General features: G+C 36.2%; 2 protein-coding genes across 6 annotated transcripts in view; one reads left to right on the top strand and one right to left on the bottom strand.

The window, feature by feature from the left end:
* Nucleotides 1-474: 474 nt before the first annotated feature.
* Nucleotides 475-2222, bottom strand: LOC138319723 (myosin light chain kinase, smooth muscle-like). Its single transcript, XM_069262860.1, has 2 exons — nt 2163-2222; nt 475-1098 (listed from the first exon to the last, which is right to left on the bottom strand). Exons 1-2 carry the CDS (start codon nt 2220-2222, stop codon nt 475-477), a joined length of 684 nt encoding a protein of 227 aa, XP_069118961.1.
* The window catches only part of LOC138318939 (protein numb-like), a 43885-nt gene continuing 27622 nt past the window's right edge, over nt 2131-18393 (top strand). For 3 of the 5 annotated variants that reach the window (XM_069261765.1, XM_069261762.1, XM_069261763.1), the window contains exons 1-3: nt 5586-5740; nt 7467-7601; nt 10291-10365. In XM_069261765.1, the coding sequence (XP_069117866.1) occupies nt 5699-5740; nt 7467-7601; nt 10291-10365 (252 nt within the window). In that variant the 5' untranslated portion in view covers nt 5586-5698. Of the gene's footprint in view, nt 2461-5584; nt 5741-7466; nt 7602-10290; nt 10366-18393 lie in introns of those variants that run through there. The other 2 variants (XM_069261766.1, XM_069261761.1) reach the window with 2 other exon arrangements.

Genomic DNA, 18393 nt, shown 5'->3' with positions numbered 1-18393 from the left:
TATGAGCTCCATCCGATGGTATGTTCTCTTTATTTTCTTTATAGGCATGGTTATTGGAGAAAGTTGTAATGGAATACATTCCCAAATCCTGAGCCCAAAATTATTTAAATAGTCTGCGTCTGGTTCATCAGTCTATCCGTCCACATACAGGGAATGGGCCGACTGAAGCAGGTAGTGGAGATCACCATCATAAGAATGTGCTACGTTGTCTTCTATAGGCCTACATTTTGGTGCCGCCTTGGCAAAAAGTAGATATTGTTTTACTCGAACTACTCTTGTTTTAGACGTTTTCTCTTTGACGTTACAGATGATGTGAATGCATTTTTTTATCGTCTTTATGCTTCATAGTGTTTCTATGTTTTCTCCTTGTTTATTTCTTTATTTCTGACGCCTCTTTATTTGCTACTTGTTTGGCATTGCTTTCTGTATGCTTTCATCTTGCTTGGCGTTGACACGATGTTTGATGCTTTTATATTATTTGGTGTTGCCATGATGGTTGACGCTTCCTTCTTGCTTGGCGTTGTCAAGATGGTTAATGCTTTCATTTTGTTTGGTTTTGCCACGATGTTTGGTGTTTTCTTCTTGCTTGGCGTTGCCGCGATGTTTGGTGTTTTTCTTCTTTCTTGTTATTGCCACGATTTTCGATGTTTTCTTCTTTCTTGGCGTTGCCACCGTGTTTTCTTTCCTGGTGTTGCCACGATGTTTGATGTTTTCTCTTTCCTGGTGTTGCCACGATGTTTGATGTTTTCTCTTTCCTGGTGTTGCCACGATGTTTGATGTGTTGCCACGATGTTTGATGTTTTCTTCTTGCTTGGCGTTGCCTCGATGTTTGGTGTTTTCTCTTCCTTGGTGTTGCCACCGTGTTTTCTTTCTTGGTGTTGCCACGATGTTTGATGTTTTCTTCTTTCTTGGTGTTGCCACCGTGTTTTCTTTCTTGGTGTTGCCACGATGTTTGATGTTTTCTTCTTTCTTGGTGTTGCCACTGTGTTTTCTTTCTTGGTGTTGCCACGATATTTGATGTTTTCTCTTGCTTGGTGTTGCCACGACGTTTGATGTTTTCTTCTTTCTTGGCTTTGCCTCGATGTTTGATGTTTTCTTCTAGTGTTTGGCGTTGATCCTGTCTTTGATGATTTCTCTTTGCTTGGCGTTGCCTCGCTTTATGTTTTGACGTTTGTTCTTTAATTGTTATATGTTTTTATTTTGTTGATTTGTCTTCTTTATCGACGTCATCTTCCTCTTCAAGGTCGGGATATTAAAAAAAATCTGACATTGTCCATTAGTGTCAAAAGGAACGTGCTATTATAGTACAGTCACTCTGGGTACCGCCTTTAGTTTTACTATAGGATAGTCCAAGGGAGTAGCGGTCTTAAGTGATCGGAACCCCTGGAGTATCGAGGTTAATACTTGAGGGTATGTTAATTATTTTTAAGCTATAAAAATCACGATATATTGTATAGTTTATATTTGTTAAGCTTATCTAACTATGATATTATAATTTTGCTGCAGTATGTCTATGAATCAAAAGTATCTGCTCCGAACATTTTGCAAATTTATATATACATTGTATATATGTATATTAGTGACCACACTTCTAAGGACCTTTGAATTAAGTGTTTTGTCTCAGATTCATTGGTTGATTCGAAGTTCTCTTAATTCGAATGAACGTGTAGTATTCGGAAAATGATCCCCTATGTTGCATGAAGCTACGTATGATAATGTAAAGTTCAGTCGACTTTAGAAGCAATGCATTCAACTGTATTGCAACTGCAAAATTTTACGATATCTAAATATCGATTTCTGAGACCATTGAATTATATCCCTAGGTGCCCCCCCCCCAAACATGATCCCATCTGGCCGTGCTTATGTCACCGAGGGATCCTCCCCCGCATTATTCCTTAAGCATGTATGTCTAGACCTTGGCTGCATGACGTTCTTCTTCTGGTTCAGTTAGGCCTATCCATATCTAAATCATCTAATGATCGATGGCCATTTCTAGTGAAATGATGTGACAATACAGCCGCTTTATTTAAAAGTAGCCTGATTCGTGAGAGAAGAGTAGGAAAAGATAGGTACCGCATAGTCATAGCCTACTCAGCTTGCAGGTTTAGGTTTTTAAGGATGTTTCCTGTGCGCATGCGTAATCGGCAATTGTAACCGAGTACCTGTTGTGGAAATCTCAGGATCTTCCGCTTGTAGTGTTTTGATTCGATATTTCGTTTCATTTAGCCTGTTGTCACTATCGGATAGCAGTCAGGGTTTTCTGGAATCTTTGTCAACAGACGGTTTCTCGTATGGCACGCTGAAATATCGATATGGGCATCATTTGGATAAATTTTTCGATGGCTCTGCATTGCTGAAACGCCATGATTCACGATTCAATTCATTGAGTGTGCTGTAGAAACGTGTATGTATTTGGAGGCAAACAACGACAGTACACACCGATAATACATACCTTTACAGGTGAGAATTCTAAGTGTATGTAGAACGTGTTATATCTGGTGATTGTCGACGTTTATGACAGTGTAAAGGTATGGCCTGAGATTAAAAATGGCCGCCACCGTGTTATTCATTCCACTTTCGTACACACAGGTCACCGTTTAACCATAAGTTGACAGCTCCACATAAAATTGGCCATTTCTATTAATTTAGTATACTCAAATGATTTGTTAATGTATTTATTAAGTCGCTTCAAGACTATTCGAATCATTGCTGTGTTGTTTTTCAGTAGGACGATGATCAAGGTAAACTGAAAACTGTCCTATTTCTCACGGCCGCTGAACCGTGACTGATATCACTTCATAGACCTTAGGAATGCAGGGCGTGAATACGAAATAGAACGCCTTGACCTTTCCCTTTGTAACCCTACACTTTGGCCTGTGTGTGACCTCTTATCTATACATTGTGTACCTTCAAACATCCATTATAATTCATATCCAGGTAATCATGCAACAGCAGATTGATTAAACTCGTCACAGGTATATGCTATCTTGGAGTGTGATTATCCTTGTGCAGATGTACATGTGTACCTGTGCAGGTAGAACATTGATACTACTGTGTCACACAGGCACATGTGTGTAAATGTGTGCTTACTGTACAATGTAAACACCATGCATTTCAAAATCACTGAATTCCACTGTTGACAAAAAATGTCCAATTTATTTCAACAGACCTTTATTTAGATTTCTATTTTTATCTTATTACATAAGTCTGTGTTTTCACAATGATGTGCATATACCTAGGAAGACTGTATTAAAGGTCTTTATTGAAAATTATTTTCAATGTGCATGGCTTATTAGATATATATAAATTAGAATATTTAATTATAGGTATCATGCTGTATTATAGTCTTGGTTATTCAGGTCCATTTTTGACTAATTCATTATGTGTAACATTGATGCATTTGAGCTGATTTGCAAATTGAATCTTCATGCCCATGTCTCAAACAAGACCATGACCACCTTGCACCTAAAGGGTAGTAAATACATTAATTATATACTGAGTGCTAATTAGTGACTTATCAACACCTGCTGCCAGAGACTCTTACTGTACACCTATCAAGAGCTACTCAGGTACTGACCTGCACTGACAGGTTATGCTCAGCTTTGCATTGTGGAAGGCTTAACATTTCCCCTTGATTCTATCCTGATGTTGTGATAGAGAAAGTGTGGATTAGATTGAGCACAGCTTGCTCTAATTAGATGATTTCATCAGGTTAGTATATTAAAAAGGTTCTGGTTGACATCAGCGGGTGAATGGTTGACCTTGCTACAGGACAGCTTAAATATCCTTTTACTGATCTAGACATTGTAATGACTGGATTGCCCTGGGTTACACAGCACGTCTCACTCTCAGCTTAGAATGAAAGGGAAAGTTTATGTACGTATTGATAATGATTTTTTCTGTTTCTTGTATTGACTGTTAATAATGATTTTTCCTGTTTCTTGTATTGACTGTCGCCATAATAAATCAGCACATGATAAAATAACTTGTACTCTTGCAGCATCTAGAGTGTGCCACTTTTGTTTACTGATTCTGTGACCTTGGCCTTAATATTATAAGGTACATATTATTCTGCCTTAACTAGAAACAAAATCTGCATTTGAAAATTTGGTCATCTGTTTATTAGACAATATAAAGATCATTGTACATGTGCAGCCTTTTTGAAAAAATAGGCAATTAGTAAATATGTAACAAAATAGCAATGAACCATATTAAATGTGTTTTAATTGTTATTTATGTCATAAGTGGTTGCATTAATGCAATAGACATCTTTGACATGAATACTTACATGTGGGACTCAGCTTAGAATGTCCTGTACATTATTCATAGCCTGATAATGATTTAATTGGTTTGTAGTGATAAGTTATAGGACATGGAGCCTGCTCCAACAAGGATACTGTATATGGGTAAGGTTTACTGTGGTTGGGTGTCATAGGGGGTCTGGATTATGTTGTGTATTATGTTTCTTCTGACATTTCTTGTAAGAAAAAGGAGGAAGTAGGAAATTTAATCGAATTTACAAACTGTACACATGCACATGAAGAACTGGATTTGAGAAAATCCAGTCACAAGATTTGATTTACTGTCATCTTATTTTGACTTTTTTGAGGAAAGATTTTTCAAATATAATTTTGTAGCCAGAACATTAATTTGCAATCAAACTACTGAGGATGAAGACAGTATATATATATATATATATATATATATCTATGCATGTACTTCAATATAAAAAAACTAGAAGTGTTACATTTAGGTTTATAATGAGAAGTGATAAGTTTGATGTCCTATGTGTACTGTGATAATTCATATATTTTCTCTATTATGTCGTGAATGTCTGTGCTGCCCAGTTTGTCCCGTGTAGATCTTGTTCCTTTTTGAGTCCTACTTTGATTGACTATATATTACACACGTAGACATGATCACCCATGTTATTATAGGTATATCTATATAGTTTCCTAAAAGTTGACAATAAAAGTTTCACTGTTAATTTTTAGTCCATCAGTATATTTTGATTGTTTCCGAGTGACTGTTGAGTACCGTTATTCATAATGTGTGTTGTGTCTGGACTGACTGTTTCCCAGTGACTGTTGAGTACTGTTATACGTATATGTGTGTTGTATCTGGACTGACGTCAGACAGGTATTAGACAGACGTTTGTCTTGTGAGAGATGTACTTCATCCATCATGTACTCGGGTTGTCATTCAGCAGTTTTGTAGCAAGATGAGACAACAATCTGACATCTACATGTATACACAGTATAACATGTGTTTTGTTTGTATATTTACCTGATTGTTTTTATTTTCAAATGAACGCAAATTAAAATGACATTTATAATTGAATGATTAATAATTTATTAAATATCCATGATGATTTAGGTATAGAATAGCGCATGTAAGTGCCCACACAGAATGATAACATGTTGTTATTGTATGTGGGACACAGGTGTGTCGTCGGTCATTGTACAGGTATTATGAATGGTCCTACACCAGTGGGTACAGTGTAATAGACACTGTAGAATTAGTCATCTGGTATGTATGCTGATCCATATTTCAGTGAGTGGGCCTGAGTGCCATACGTTGGTACACATTCTAGAGCAGTATATAGATCTGCTTGATACACTGTAGTCCTCAAGGAAGTGTAGCCTGTGTGTTTCAGGCTGGGACATATTCATTCACTTTCGACAATTAATTCACAAATATGGGACTTAATAAGAATTTGAATCAACCCAAATCAGGACGAGTAAGTGATGTGATATTTAGTCTTCATATCCTGCAGATATGAGTTAATATAACTGTAAATTCAGACATAGGTCAAAATTTACAGATAAGTGTATAGGCCAGAGTCAATCATTATTAGATAATCTTGATATATGTACAAATTGTTTTAGAATCCATGTGAAAATACCACTGAATGTTTATTCTTGTGGTCCAACCCGGGTCTCTAACTGCTGTAGCCCATCAGGGTACATGTAGTACACATGTACAGGACTACATGCAAGTGTACTTAACAATGAAACCAAGTAATTATTTTATCATTCATTTAGAAAACTGGCGTAGAGCTGGATCTTGTATAACAGTATGTTCACATTTCCATAGATCATTCATGTATCTTTTGGGCAGCTCTCTTTAAAGTCACTGTCAGTTAATGACAAGTGTACCATATGTAATATTAATATATATAAATCTGAAATATTGGTCCAGGGCCAAGCCTTCTGCAATTTAAAAAAAAGGAATTTTGATGAGAGATCTTCTTTGCTGTTCATAACATCAAAAAGAGACAATTATCAAGTTTTGAATCATGTTGAATTCTGTTTGCTGGTTGTATTCTATGATCTTAATTTTTAAATGAGAACAAAATAGGATTTTAAAATGTTTGGCTATTGAAGATTTTGTTATTCTATATTGTTCTGCACACTATATATATGTAGGAAGTACAATAGGGATGTAACAATACATTAGACTATCGATGTATTGTGATTGTATGCCTCTCAACTCGATTAATTGATGGCAATTTCAAAAAGCCGTTAACAATCGCTGATAGTATGCCAAACTATCGATAGTTTCAATTGTCAGATATTTTTCTGTAACTTGGACTAAAATCATGTACTCACATGTACGGAGGATTGATAAACAAACTAACAATCATGATAAAATGTTGCTTTTTCCATGCTGTTTAACCAAAACGGAAACACTGACAATGTTCTCAATCACGATCTTCATTGTGCTGGAGTTGGTACTGATGCTAGCAGGTAAAAGGAAGTACATGTAACTCTAAACCAATACTGCACTAGATGTGCTTCATGGCGGCCAAGTCATCTACTGGATTTTAATATAATTCAGAATGCAATACTATCGCAATACTATTGCAATTATAGTGTGCAATAGTTTAACTATCGCAATAGTGTTTTCGATTTCCCTGATAGCAATAGTATTGCAATAGTTAAAATTGTAGGTGATAATGTACAAGGAACAATAACACGTCTTCCTTGTTATACTTTGATCTGTAGCCAACGATGGAACTTATTAAAACATGTGCATGTATAGTCTGTAGTTTATCATTGACTGTGTAGGCCAGACAGTTAGAAGGTAGTATGCATTGTTTTACCAGCAGCCTGATGTAACTCTAGATCTACACATGCATATTATTGTTCTAACAATATTGTAGAGGTGTGTTGCACAGCAGGTTCATTGGCCTCATGATCAGGTTTCAGGAAATTCCATAAGTTTTTCCATCGAAAATTGAACGAATTGTTTAGTTGACAGTGAAAAATCTTTTTAATTGGACTTTCCCATTTGCAGTTTTTACACTCAAGGGAGTAGCGTCTATAGCTATTATTATTTAATTATATGACATGTGGAAACATATGATCAAAAATTAGGAATTTGTAAAGAATTCTTGTTCCAATCAAACAAGGGCTTACTTAATTGGTTGAAGTTGAATACCATTTGTTTACTTACTTTGACAGGTTACCATGGAGTCCATAAAAAGGAGACTCAGTTTTCGGAAAAAGAAACCGCATGTTCCAGAATGTTCAAAACCTCATCAATGGCAGGAAGATGAAAAGAAAGTGCGAGATGGTACATGCAGCTTTCAAGTCAGGGTTAGTATATATATGTCACTATTGTTATATTATTATCATAATGAAGAGTTCTTGAATTGTAGTAATTAGATTTGAAACATGTTGTGCAAGGTCGAGATCTGTGTAGAACCAGCAATTGATAATATACCAGACTAGAATATATCCTAGCTGTAGCCTACGTGTAGATCAGAAAAACAAATTGGTGATCATACATCAGATTTCAAGAGGACAATTTCAAGCAGAATCTGAAATGGAAACTAATTTGTAAAGCAAGGTTAAAAGAGAAACTGACAAAATTTAGCTTAATAAAGAAAAAAGTGTTGACCAGAGGTTCCTGAAGGTTAAGTATTATTATCCTATAAGGATCATGCATGCAGAATTTTACTTTTTACAAAAGCGTTCCTTTTTCAATATAAACCATTTGATATGCATATGTGAAGAAGACGTCATTCCCATCGTTACCACCATGGCCACTGGTTGCCACTCGCCTGTTATAAGTTAATCCAGAAGACTACTTGACTTCTGTACTCTGTCTCTGTTGGAACCTGGTCCAGAAAAGCTAGTTGGTGACGAGATAAGCTATCACCTAGAGCATCCATATGTGTAATGAGCTTATGATTTTTCTGTGCCAGTTTTCTCTGCAAGGATGAATAAGCAGCAACACACATTTTATTGGTGTAAAAGCATTAGTTGTACATTATACAGAATCACTTTGGTACTATATAATACAGTCTGTGCTACACAGGGTACCAGTGCTTACACAGCAGGCTAAATGTGTGTGATGGGATCCTGAATAAATATAATCCATTCTGATATTGTCTCATTAAAATTGTATAGTCATAATGATTTAAGCTGTTCAGTAGTAAGTGTTTTACACTGTGTATGATACTGTTATCTGGTATCTACATTGTTTCATGGATTGAGTAGTGTATATTCTATCAGATAAATATTATACATATATTTCATGGGCTACTGTGCTTTAGTTCATAATATTTAAAGATGCTCCACCGCTGACAAATGGTATTTTTTCACTATCATAAACAGGTGCAGACGATTAAGTATTTTTCTTCAGTTACAAAAGTTACTTACTTTATACCATTACCACAGTTAAAAAGTTTGAGCTTCTAATTTTAATTCAAGTTAAAAATATGAAAAATAATTAATTGCATCCCGAAAAAATTCTGTAGCACTATATCCTATATGGAATGAACTACTGATTGCGCATGCACCAAAGGCGAAATAAAATATTTTATATTATTTTTTGTTTTAATTAGGCATATATATACACGATTAAACACCATTTTTGTTCAAATGAAGAATATCATTTATGCTCTGTCGGCGGTGGAGCATCTTTAACCCGAGGTGGTGGTAATCAACAAATGTTATATTGCATGAGGCCGAAGGAAGTTCAACGAAAATGTTGCACCTGATGATGTTATTCAAAGTTATTTAAAATTGAGATCATAGTTATAATTAAGCATATTGACAGTTAATATCATAATTGTAAATGTATAACTTTTCCTGAACAGACACCGAAAACCAAATGTAATTTCAGCCCTTATGTGCATTGAGAACTTTTTTTGTGTGAAAATAATACAATTAAGCTAGCAAAACATTGTGTTTTTTTTTGCCTGTACACCAAAGTAAAAAAAAAACACCAACAAAAAACATCACAGTAAGCAGCCTTGTGAAGTGATCAGATGTGGAATACCCCGCAGCTTATAAAGATGTCGATGTCACTTTGAGATAACTTCATATGCACATCAACCAACACCATAAAAATATGACGGGTGTTGCTAGAGACAACTTCTCATTTTCACTGACTCAACGAGACACCCAAAAGAGGGCGTAATCAACTTGCTATAGATTTTGCCAGCAGTCTTCCGTGTTTAACTTAATTTCACCAAGAAAACTGTTTCCCTTTTCTGTCATCAGGTTAAGTCATAACATGGCGTTGTTTGCATACATACACTGTTACATGGAGTGTATTTACATATTTATGAGCTATAAAGTCTAGAAAACTAGGGGAAGTGCAATCAGATGTAGAATATGATGAGTCTTGAGGAATGATAATACTTAAGTATTCTAACTGTTTCTTTGTGAATGTACAGACATTACTTGATGGTATTTACTCATCATAATGTGTAAATTTGTGTTTGTTTATACTGCACTGTTGCATCAGCTATACAATATTCATTAGATAACTTTGTGTAGTTTGTATATTGGTTATGTTGGATTGACAGCACAATGACCATGATACATTCTTCCCAAATCTCAGTGCCTGGGCCACAATGCAACCTCTAATACTTTTCAGTAACTAGTCCTAAACTATGTCAATTGATCATGAATGACTATATGAATAGTTTTACACCAAGATAATCCATTGAAAATTCATTGTGAAATTCCATCCTCAAAAATGCTCTTGGCTTTTAATTAGCTATAGGCTATAGCTATTATTCATGCAAAAAAAATATTATACATTGGACTATTTTATAAAGTTCATAATAGTAATAGCTTTAGTACTGTATTTTGGTTTCCTTAAATAGAAAGATCAATTGATACAAGCAAGTTTTATAATCTGTAATGATATAGTAGTGAAATTTACCATATCTAGTCCTTTATTACATTAAAAAAAATATAACATGGTTGAGTTGAGCATTGACTTGGTAAATATATTATTCTTTTATCAAGTAATTTCTGTCTATTTTAGTATTTGGGTTGCCTGGAAGTGTTCGAGTCACGTGGGATGCAAGTGTGCGAAGAGGCAGTGAAGACATTAAAATCTGTAAGTATCAGTATTGTTGCTAGGATATAATAACTGTGTAAAGGTTACAACAGAACATTTCAGCAGATCAGGTGGTGATTTTATCGGTAAGATCTGGTTTAAATGATATGTCAAGGTTATTTCATTATAATACATTACAAACTAGTAATATGCCTAAGGGAGTTTGTGAAATTGTAAAGGAGTGGTTAATTTGATATTTTCTAAGCTCTGGTTCCTTGATTAGATTTAAAAGTTGGATGTTGAAGCTCTATTTTCACAAATCATGTTCAGGTCTTTGTTTTCTCAGTTAAGGACTTTGATGTATAAATACAAATGAACCAATGTTAGTACATTTACAGCACATCTACAGAGAAACTTTGTGTTCTTTGTGCACTGTTATTAAAAGATATAAGAAATTGCTTTAGATGATAAGGTTTGTGTCTCCTCACACTTGGTAGAATTGAGTTTGTGTCTCCTCACACTTGGTAGAATTGAGTTTGTGTCTCCTCACACTTGGGAGGATTGAGTTTGTGTCTCCTCGCTCCTGAGGATTGAGTTTGTGTCTCCTCACACTTGGGAGGATTGAATTTGTGTCTCCTCGCTCCTGAGGATTGAATTTGTATCTCCTCGCTCCCGAGGATTGAGTTTGTGTCTCCTCGCTCCCTGAGGATTGAGTTTGTCTCTCCTTGCACTCACGAGGATTGAGTTTTGTATCTCCTCGCTCCCGAGGATTGAGTTTGTGTCTCCTCGCTCCCGAGGATTGAGTTTGTGTCTCCTCGCACTCACAAGGATTGAGTTTGTGTATCCTCGTGCTCAGGAGAATTGAGTTTGTGTCTCCTTGTGCTCACAAGGGTTGAGTTTGTATCTCCTTGCACTCCTGAGGATTGAGTTTGTGTCTCCTTGCGCTCCCAAGGATTGAGTTTGTATCTCCTCGCTCCCGAAGATTGAGTTTGTGTCTCCTCGCTCCCGAGGATTGAGTTTGTGTCTCCTTGCACTCACGAGGATTGAGTTTGTATCTCCTCGCTCCCGAGGATTGAGTTTGTGTCTCCTCGCACTCACAAGGATTGAGTTTGTGTCTCCTCGCTCCTGAGGATTGAGTTTGTGTCTCCTTGTGCTCAGGAGAATTGAGTTTGTGTCTCCTCGTGCTCAGAAGAATTGAGTTTGTGTCACCTGTTGGTCATATGCCTACATTATGATTTTTCTTGTATGTGTCTGCATGCTGTGTATGGAAGGGATCTATATGGAAGAGTTGGTGCCAGAATATAGCAATAACACCAATACACTAGGGCAATACACACAGCATCAGTTGCATGTTGTGTGTTGTAAATTAGATATTACAGTGACTTGGTCCTTTACTCATACAAATGTATGGTTAAGCTGCTTTAATATTTAATAGACTGAAACAAAGCAAGAGAACCGCTGAACAAATGTTAGCTGTAGGTTGTAGTTTATAGGTTTGTTCAGTCCATATAACAAGCTTAAGTTTCATAGTTGACTACATCTGTCGTAAACAAGTTCATAAAAGTGACATAATCACAAAGTAAACTGTATCTGGTACTACCTTACCATTTGTCTATTGTCTAGAGTCGGCACTTTCGTTACCAGTAACAGGTCCTTACCATTCGTTTATTGTCTAGAGTCGGCACTTTCGTTACCAGTAACAGGTCCTTACCATTCGTTTATTGTCTAGAGTCGGCACTTTCGTTACCAGTAACAGGTCCTTACCATTCGTTTATTGTCTAGAGTCGGCACTTTCGTTACCAGTAACAGGTCCTTACCATTCGTTTATTGTCTAGAGTCGGCACTTTCGTTACCAGTAACAGGTCCTCACCATTCGTTTATTGTCTAGAGTCGGCACTTTCGTTACCAGTAACAGGTCCTTACCATTCGTTTATTGTCTAGAGTCGGCACTTTCGTTACCAATAACAGGTCCTTACCATTCGTTTATTGTCTAGAGTCGGCACTTTCGTTACCAGTAACAGTTCCTTACTATTTGTTTATTGTCTAGAGTCGGCACTTTCGTTACCAGTAACAGGTCCTCACCATTCGTTTATTGTCTAGAGTCAGCACTTTCGTTACCAGTAACAGGTCCTTACCATTCGTTTATTGTCTAGAGTCGGCACTTTCGTTACCAGTAACAGGTCCTTACCATTTGTTTATTGTCTAGAGTCGGCACTTTCGTTACCAGTAACAGGTCCTTACCATTCGTTTATTGTCTAGAGTCGGCACTTTCGTTACCAGTAACAGGTCCTTACCATTCGTTTATTGTCTAGAGTCGGCACTTTCGTTACCAGTAACAGGTCCTTACCATTCGTTTATTGTCTAGAGTCGGCACTTTCGTTACCAGTAACAGGTCCTTACCATTCGTTTATTGTCTAGAGTCGGCACTTTCGTTACCAGTAACAGGTCCTTACCATTCGTTTATTGTCTAGAGTCGGCACTTTCGTTACCAGTAACAGGTCCTTACCATTCGTTTATTGTCTAGAGTCAGCACTTTCGTTACCAGTAACAGGTCCTTACCATTCGTTAATTGTCTAGAGTCGGCACTTTCGTTACCAGTAACAGGTCCTTACCATTCGTTTATTGTCTAGAGTCGGCACTTTCGTTACCAGTAACAGGTCCTTACCATTCGTTTATTGTCTAGAGTCGGCACTTTCGTTACCAGTAACAGGTCCTTACCATTCGTTTATTGTCTAGAGTCAGCACTTTCGTTACCAGTAACAGGTCCTTACCATTCGTTTATTGTCTAGAGTCAGCACTTTCGTTACCAGTAACAGGTATGGAGAGATGTTGGTGTAGTTATTGTTATATTATAAATTTGAAGTTTAACCTTCTTTCTAATTTCCTAGACCAACATTTACCAGAAAATTTGCAAAAATAAAATCAATTTTGCATGAATGTGTTGATTGATTTCAGCATTGGAATATATTACCAAAATGTTTTACATGCCTAATGTCTGATTGATTTCAAGAAGTTCTTTTAGCTTTCTGAGACATTTTTTTCCCCATAAGTGATGCCCTTTAAAAAGATTTAAGCATGCACATAAAATATAGCTCTGAACAGTTCTAAGACCACAAACCTCACTCCAAGAATAGTTTGAAAAAAAGCCAATGCCTCAAGCATTAGAACTACAGCCATTTATCATGCAGAGATCCCTGGGAAAAATAATAGCATAATGATAAAGGATGAATGTATGAAGAGCGTATTGATCCTGTCCAGCATGTAGGTATAGGACAAAGTCGGGATGGATATATAGAAGATGGCGGCTTGGAATTAAATGTCATACAAATGGGTTTGATCACCATGACAACCAGAATCTGTACTTTTCTTTTTTTGTCGGCTGGGGAAATGAATGGGACACAATTGTCTAATAAATAGTTCAAAAGACTTTTCAAGAAATTGTGAACATGACAAAATGTGTATAGGATATGAAAAGTAATTTATCGTATTTCAACAATGTGTCATTGTGATCATGATTTATTTCATTATAAATCTGCTATCCTGAAAAGAACAGTTCCCAAAGTAGACTTTTTCTATGTAAAGAGTTTTGCAGATTTGATAAAGTATATTCAGTAGTATTAAAGCATTCATCTAGTAATTTCTTGAAATATTTTGACAGATATGTTTATGGAAATTTGAATGTAGATTAAGAGCATATATGGCATGTAGTCTAAAGAATAATTCATCAAATATAAGAGAAATAGCCTAATCTGTCTCAAGAAAAGTTCATAAAACATTAGAGAATAATGTGCTACTGGTTAGAATGCATTACTTTGTGATCAAGTAATTATATATATAATAAAATGCCATTGTGGTAGATAAATTTGTTGATTAGTTTCCTGATATCAGAATGTTCCCATTTTCTTTTTGGGTCTATGAACCACTACCTAGTCTACTATCATCACTGTTTTATCAAATATTTTACAGTCAGTGGTGAATTGATAGTATAAACCTCGTTGATTTCAACCAAAGGCTACTCAACTTTATTTCTCGATAGATTGAGTATGTCACACGCAATTTGGAGCCCTGCGGATGAATTTATGAAGGTCCATATTAGAAACTTTTGGTGTTTTCAGTACCGAACTTACGTTCGATGAACATGTCCATATCAAAATAGGTTTGAACACATATACATGTACGTGTGTAAATACAAATGTAGAAACGTTACATTGTTTATGTGTGTACTACCGTACCTCTTTGAGCAATGCTTCCGTGCGTATGATAAATAAGCAATGTACAATGTACAGTTTTGCACATTCTGATGACGTCGCAATGTTTACATGTTGTTTGTCGGTGAGGCTGACTATCTTGTTGTTCTACAACATTGTCTACATCCTTTTTGATTTTTAACATCTTCGTCGGCACTTCTTTGAGTTGGATAAGTTTTACCAAAACGACCTAGCACGACAATGCATTTTTGTTCACAGGTCGTTTGGGTGTTTCGAAATATCCATAAAACAGAATCCTACAATTGTAACTTTATTGTCTAGAGTCGGCACTTTCGTTACCAGTAACAGGTCCTTACCATTCGTTTATTGTCTAGAGTCGGCACTTTCGTTACCAGTAACAGGTCCTTACCATTCGTTTATTGTCTAGAGTCGGCACTTTCGTTACCAGTAACAGGTCCTTTACCATTCGTTTATTGTCTAGAGTCGGCACTTTCGTTACCAGTAACAGGTCCTTACCATTCGTTTATTGTCTAGAGTCGGCACTTTCGTTACCAGTAACAGGTCCTTACCATTTGTTATTGTCTAGAGTCGGCACTTTCGTTACCAGTTAAGGTCTAGGTCGGCACTTTCGTTACCAGTAACAGGTCCTTACCATTCGTTTATTGTCTAGAGTCGGCACTTTCGTTACCAGTAACAGGTCCTTACCATTCGTTTATTGTCTAGAGTCGGCACTTTCGTTACCAGTAACAGGTCCTTACCATTCGTTTATTGTCTAGAGTCGGCACTTTCGTTACCAGTAACAGGTCCTTACCATTCGTTTATTGTCTAGAGTCGGCACTTTCGTTACCAGTAACAGGTCCTTACCATTCGTTTTATTGTCTAGAGTCGGCACTTTCGTTACCAGTAACAGGTCCTTACCATTCGTTTATTGTCTAGAGTCGGCACTTTCGTTACCAGTAACAGGTCCTTACCATTGTTTATTGTCTAGAGTCGGCACTTTCGTTACTAGTAACAGGTCCTTACCATTCGTTTATTGTCTAGAGTCGGCACTTTCGTTACCAGTAACAGGTCCTTACCATTCGTTTATTGTCTAGAGTCGGCACTTTCGTTACCAGTAACAGGTCCTTACCATTCGTTTATTGTCTAGAGTCGGCACTTTCGTTACCAGTAACAGGTCCTTACCATTCATTTATTGTCTAGAGTCGGCACTTTCGTTACCAGTAACAGGTATGGAGAGATGTTGGTCTAGTTATTGTTATATTATAAATTTGAAGTTTAACCTTCTTTCTAATTTCCTAGACCAACATTTACCAGAAAATTTGCAAAAATAAAATCAATTTTGCATGAATGTGTTGATTGATTTCAGCATTGGAATATATTACCAAAATGTTTTACATGCCTAATGTCTGATTGATTTCAAGAAGTTCTTTTAGCTTTCTGAGACATTTTTTTCCCCATAAGTGATGCCCTTTAAAAAGATTTAAGCATGCACATAAAATATAGCTCTGAACAGTTCTAAGACCACAAACCTCACTCCAAGAATAGTTTGAAAAAAAGCCAATGCCTCAAGCATTAGAACTACAGCCATTTATCATGCAGAGATCCCTGGGAAAAATAATAACATAATGACAAAGGATGAATGTATGAAGAGCGTATTGATCCTGTCCAGCATGTAGGTATAGGACAAAGTCGGGATGGATATATAGAAGATGGCGGCTTGGAATTAAATGTCATACAAATGGGTTTGATCACCATGACAACCAGAATCTGTACTTTTCTTTTTTTGTCGGCTGGGGAAATGAATGGGACACAATTGTCTAATAAATAGTTCAGAAGACTTTTCAAGAAATTGTGAACATGACAAAATGTGTATAGGATATGAAAAGTAATTTATCGTATTTCAACAATGTGTCATTGTGATCATGATTTATTTCATTATAAATCTGCTATCCTGAAAAGAACAGTTCCCAAAGTAGACTTTTTCTATGTAAAGAGTTTTGCAGATTTGATAAAGTATATTCAGTAGTATTGAAGCATTCATCTAGTAATTTCTTGAAATATTTTGAAAGGTATGTTTATGGAAATTTGAATGTAGATTAAGAGCATATATGGCATGTAGTCTAAAGAATAATTCATCAAATATAAGAGAAATAGCCTAATCTGTCTCAAGAAAAGTTCATAAAACATTAGAGAATAATGTGCTACTGGTTAGAATGCATTACTTTGTGATCAAGTAATTATATGTATAATAAAATGCCATTGTGGTAGATAAATTTGTTGATTAGTTTCCTGATATCAGAATGTTCCCATTTTCTTTTTGGGTCTATGAACCATTGCATATACATGCAAGTAACTACCTAGTCTACTATCATCACTGTTTTATCAAATATTTACAGTCAGTGGTGAATTGATAGTATAAACCCCGTTGATTTCAACCAAAGGCTACTCAACTTTATTTCTCGATAGATTGAGTATGTCACGCGCAATTTGGAGCCCTGCGGATGAATTTATGAAGGTCCTATCAGAAACTTTTGGTGTTTTCAGTACCGAACTTACGTTCGATGAACATGTCCATATCAAAATAGGTTTGAACACATATACATGTACGTGTGTAAATACAAATGTAGAAACGTTACATTGTTTATATTACTACCGTACCTCTTTGAGCAATGCTTCCGTGCGTATGATAAATAAGCAATGTTGTACAATGCACAGTTTTGCACATTCTGATGACGTCGCAATATTTACATGTTGTTTGTCGGTGAGTCTGTGTTGTTCGCTACAACATGTAGATCTACATCCTTTTTGTATTTTTAACATCTTCGGTTGTACGCAAACGCATAAGATATGTCAGGACAACATCAGTCTTTGAGTTGGATAAGTTTTACCAAAACGACCTAGCACGACAATGCATTTTTGTTCACCTCGGGGGAGAGATAAGTCCTGTACGTTATCTACTAGGCCTTACATTCACAATGTACGTTTGGGTGTTTCGAAATATCAATAAAACGGAATCCTACAATTGTAGCTTTACAATACTTGAAATATATATCGCTAATATTTATCGAAGTGTTTGAAACAACAATATAAATATAAGCTAACATTTTGAGAGCTGTAAACGTTTACAGTAGAGGGCCTACCTGTATCTGTACATGTTCCTCAAAACGACGTCCGATACATTTGAAAATTTTCAAAATCCGGAAATAAAGACTTGGAACTATGTAAACATCCGTGTATTCAAGAAATTTCAAACGTGAACTGATTAAGTAGATTGAAGAAACTCTCAGTTTGTCACACCTCCTTGACACAGGCGGTTTGAATCGGACGCCGTGTCACAACTACGTTAAATATCCTGCCACGTTATGAATTGTGTAAGCGTGTGTAATCATACGAAGCAAAATATTAAAACCAAACTGCTTTGCACCATGGTATTTTTAACAACAGATAAATAAAACGATTTATAGTTTCATACCGGGAAAACCCCAGATATATGCTTCATCAGACGGAACTCATTTTATTTGTATGGTCATTGATAAATTTGGCGGAAATTTCCGCCACTTCGAGTGGCTGTTCCAAATGCCTGTCGGAACCAAACTATATAATTCAATTTTAGTCTTGTAAATGCCATAAACACTATTAAGTGTAAATTTTGAGCTATGAAAATAATAGTTAAGACTGTAAATATAAGGATTAAAGTCTCTTTCTGGTGGTTCTATCGAAGGATAAAGTTGAGTAGGGTATCGATATTTGTTTCATGGACTGCTTCGCGGTCCATTCCAAATATCGATACCCTACTCAACTTTATCTTTTGATAGAACCACCAGAAAGAGACTTTAATCCTTAAATGGTTGTACCTGCTGGTAGTATTATGATTTCAGGT

This window comes from Argopecten irradians, chromosome 3, assembly GCF_041381155.1.
Source record: "Argopecten irradians isolate NY chromosome 3, Ai_NY, whole genome shotgun sequence".
In the NCBI taxonomy this organism is placed as follows: Eukaryota; Metazoa; Mollusca; class Bivalvia; order Pectinida; family Pectinidae; genus Argopecten; species Argopecten irradians.
This window is presented reverse-complemented; position numbering and strand designations above follow the sequence as displayed.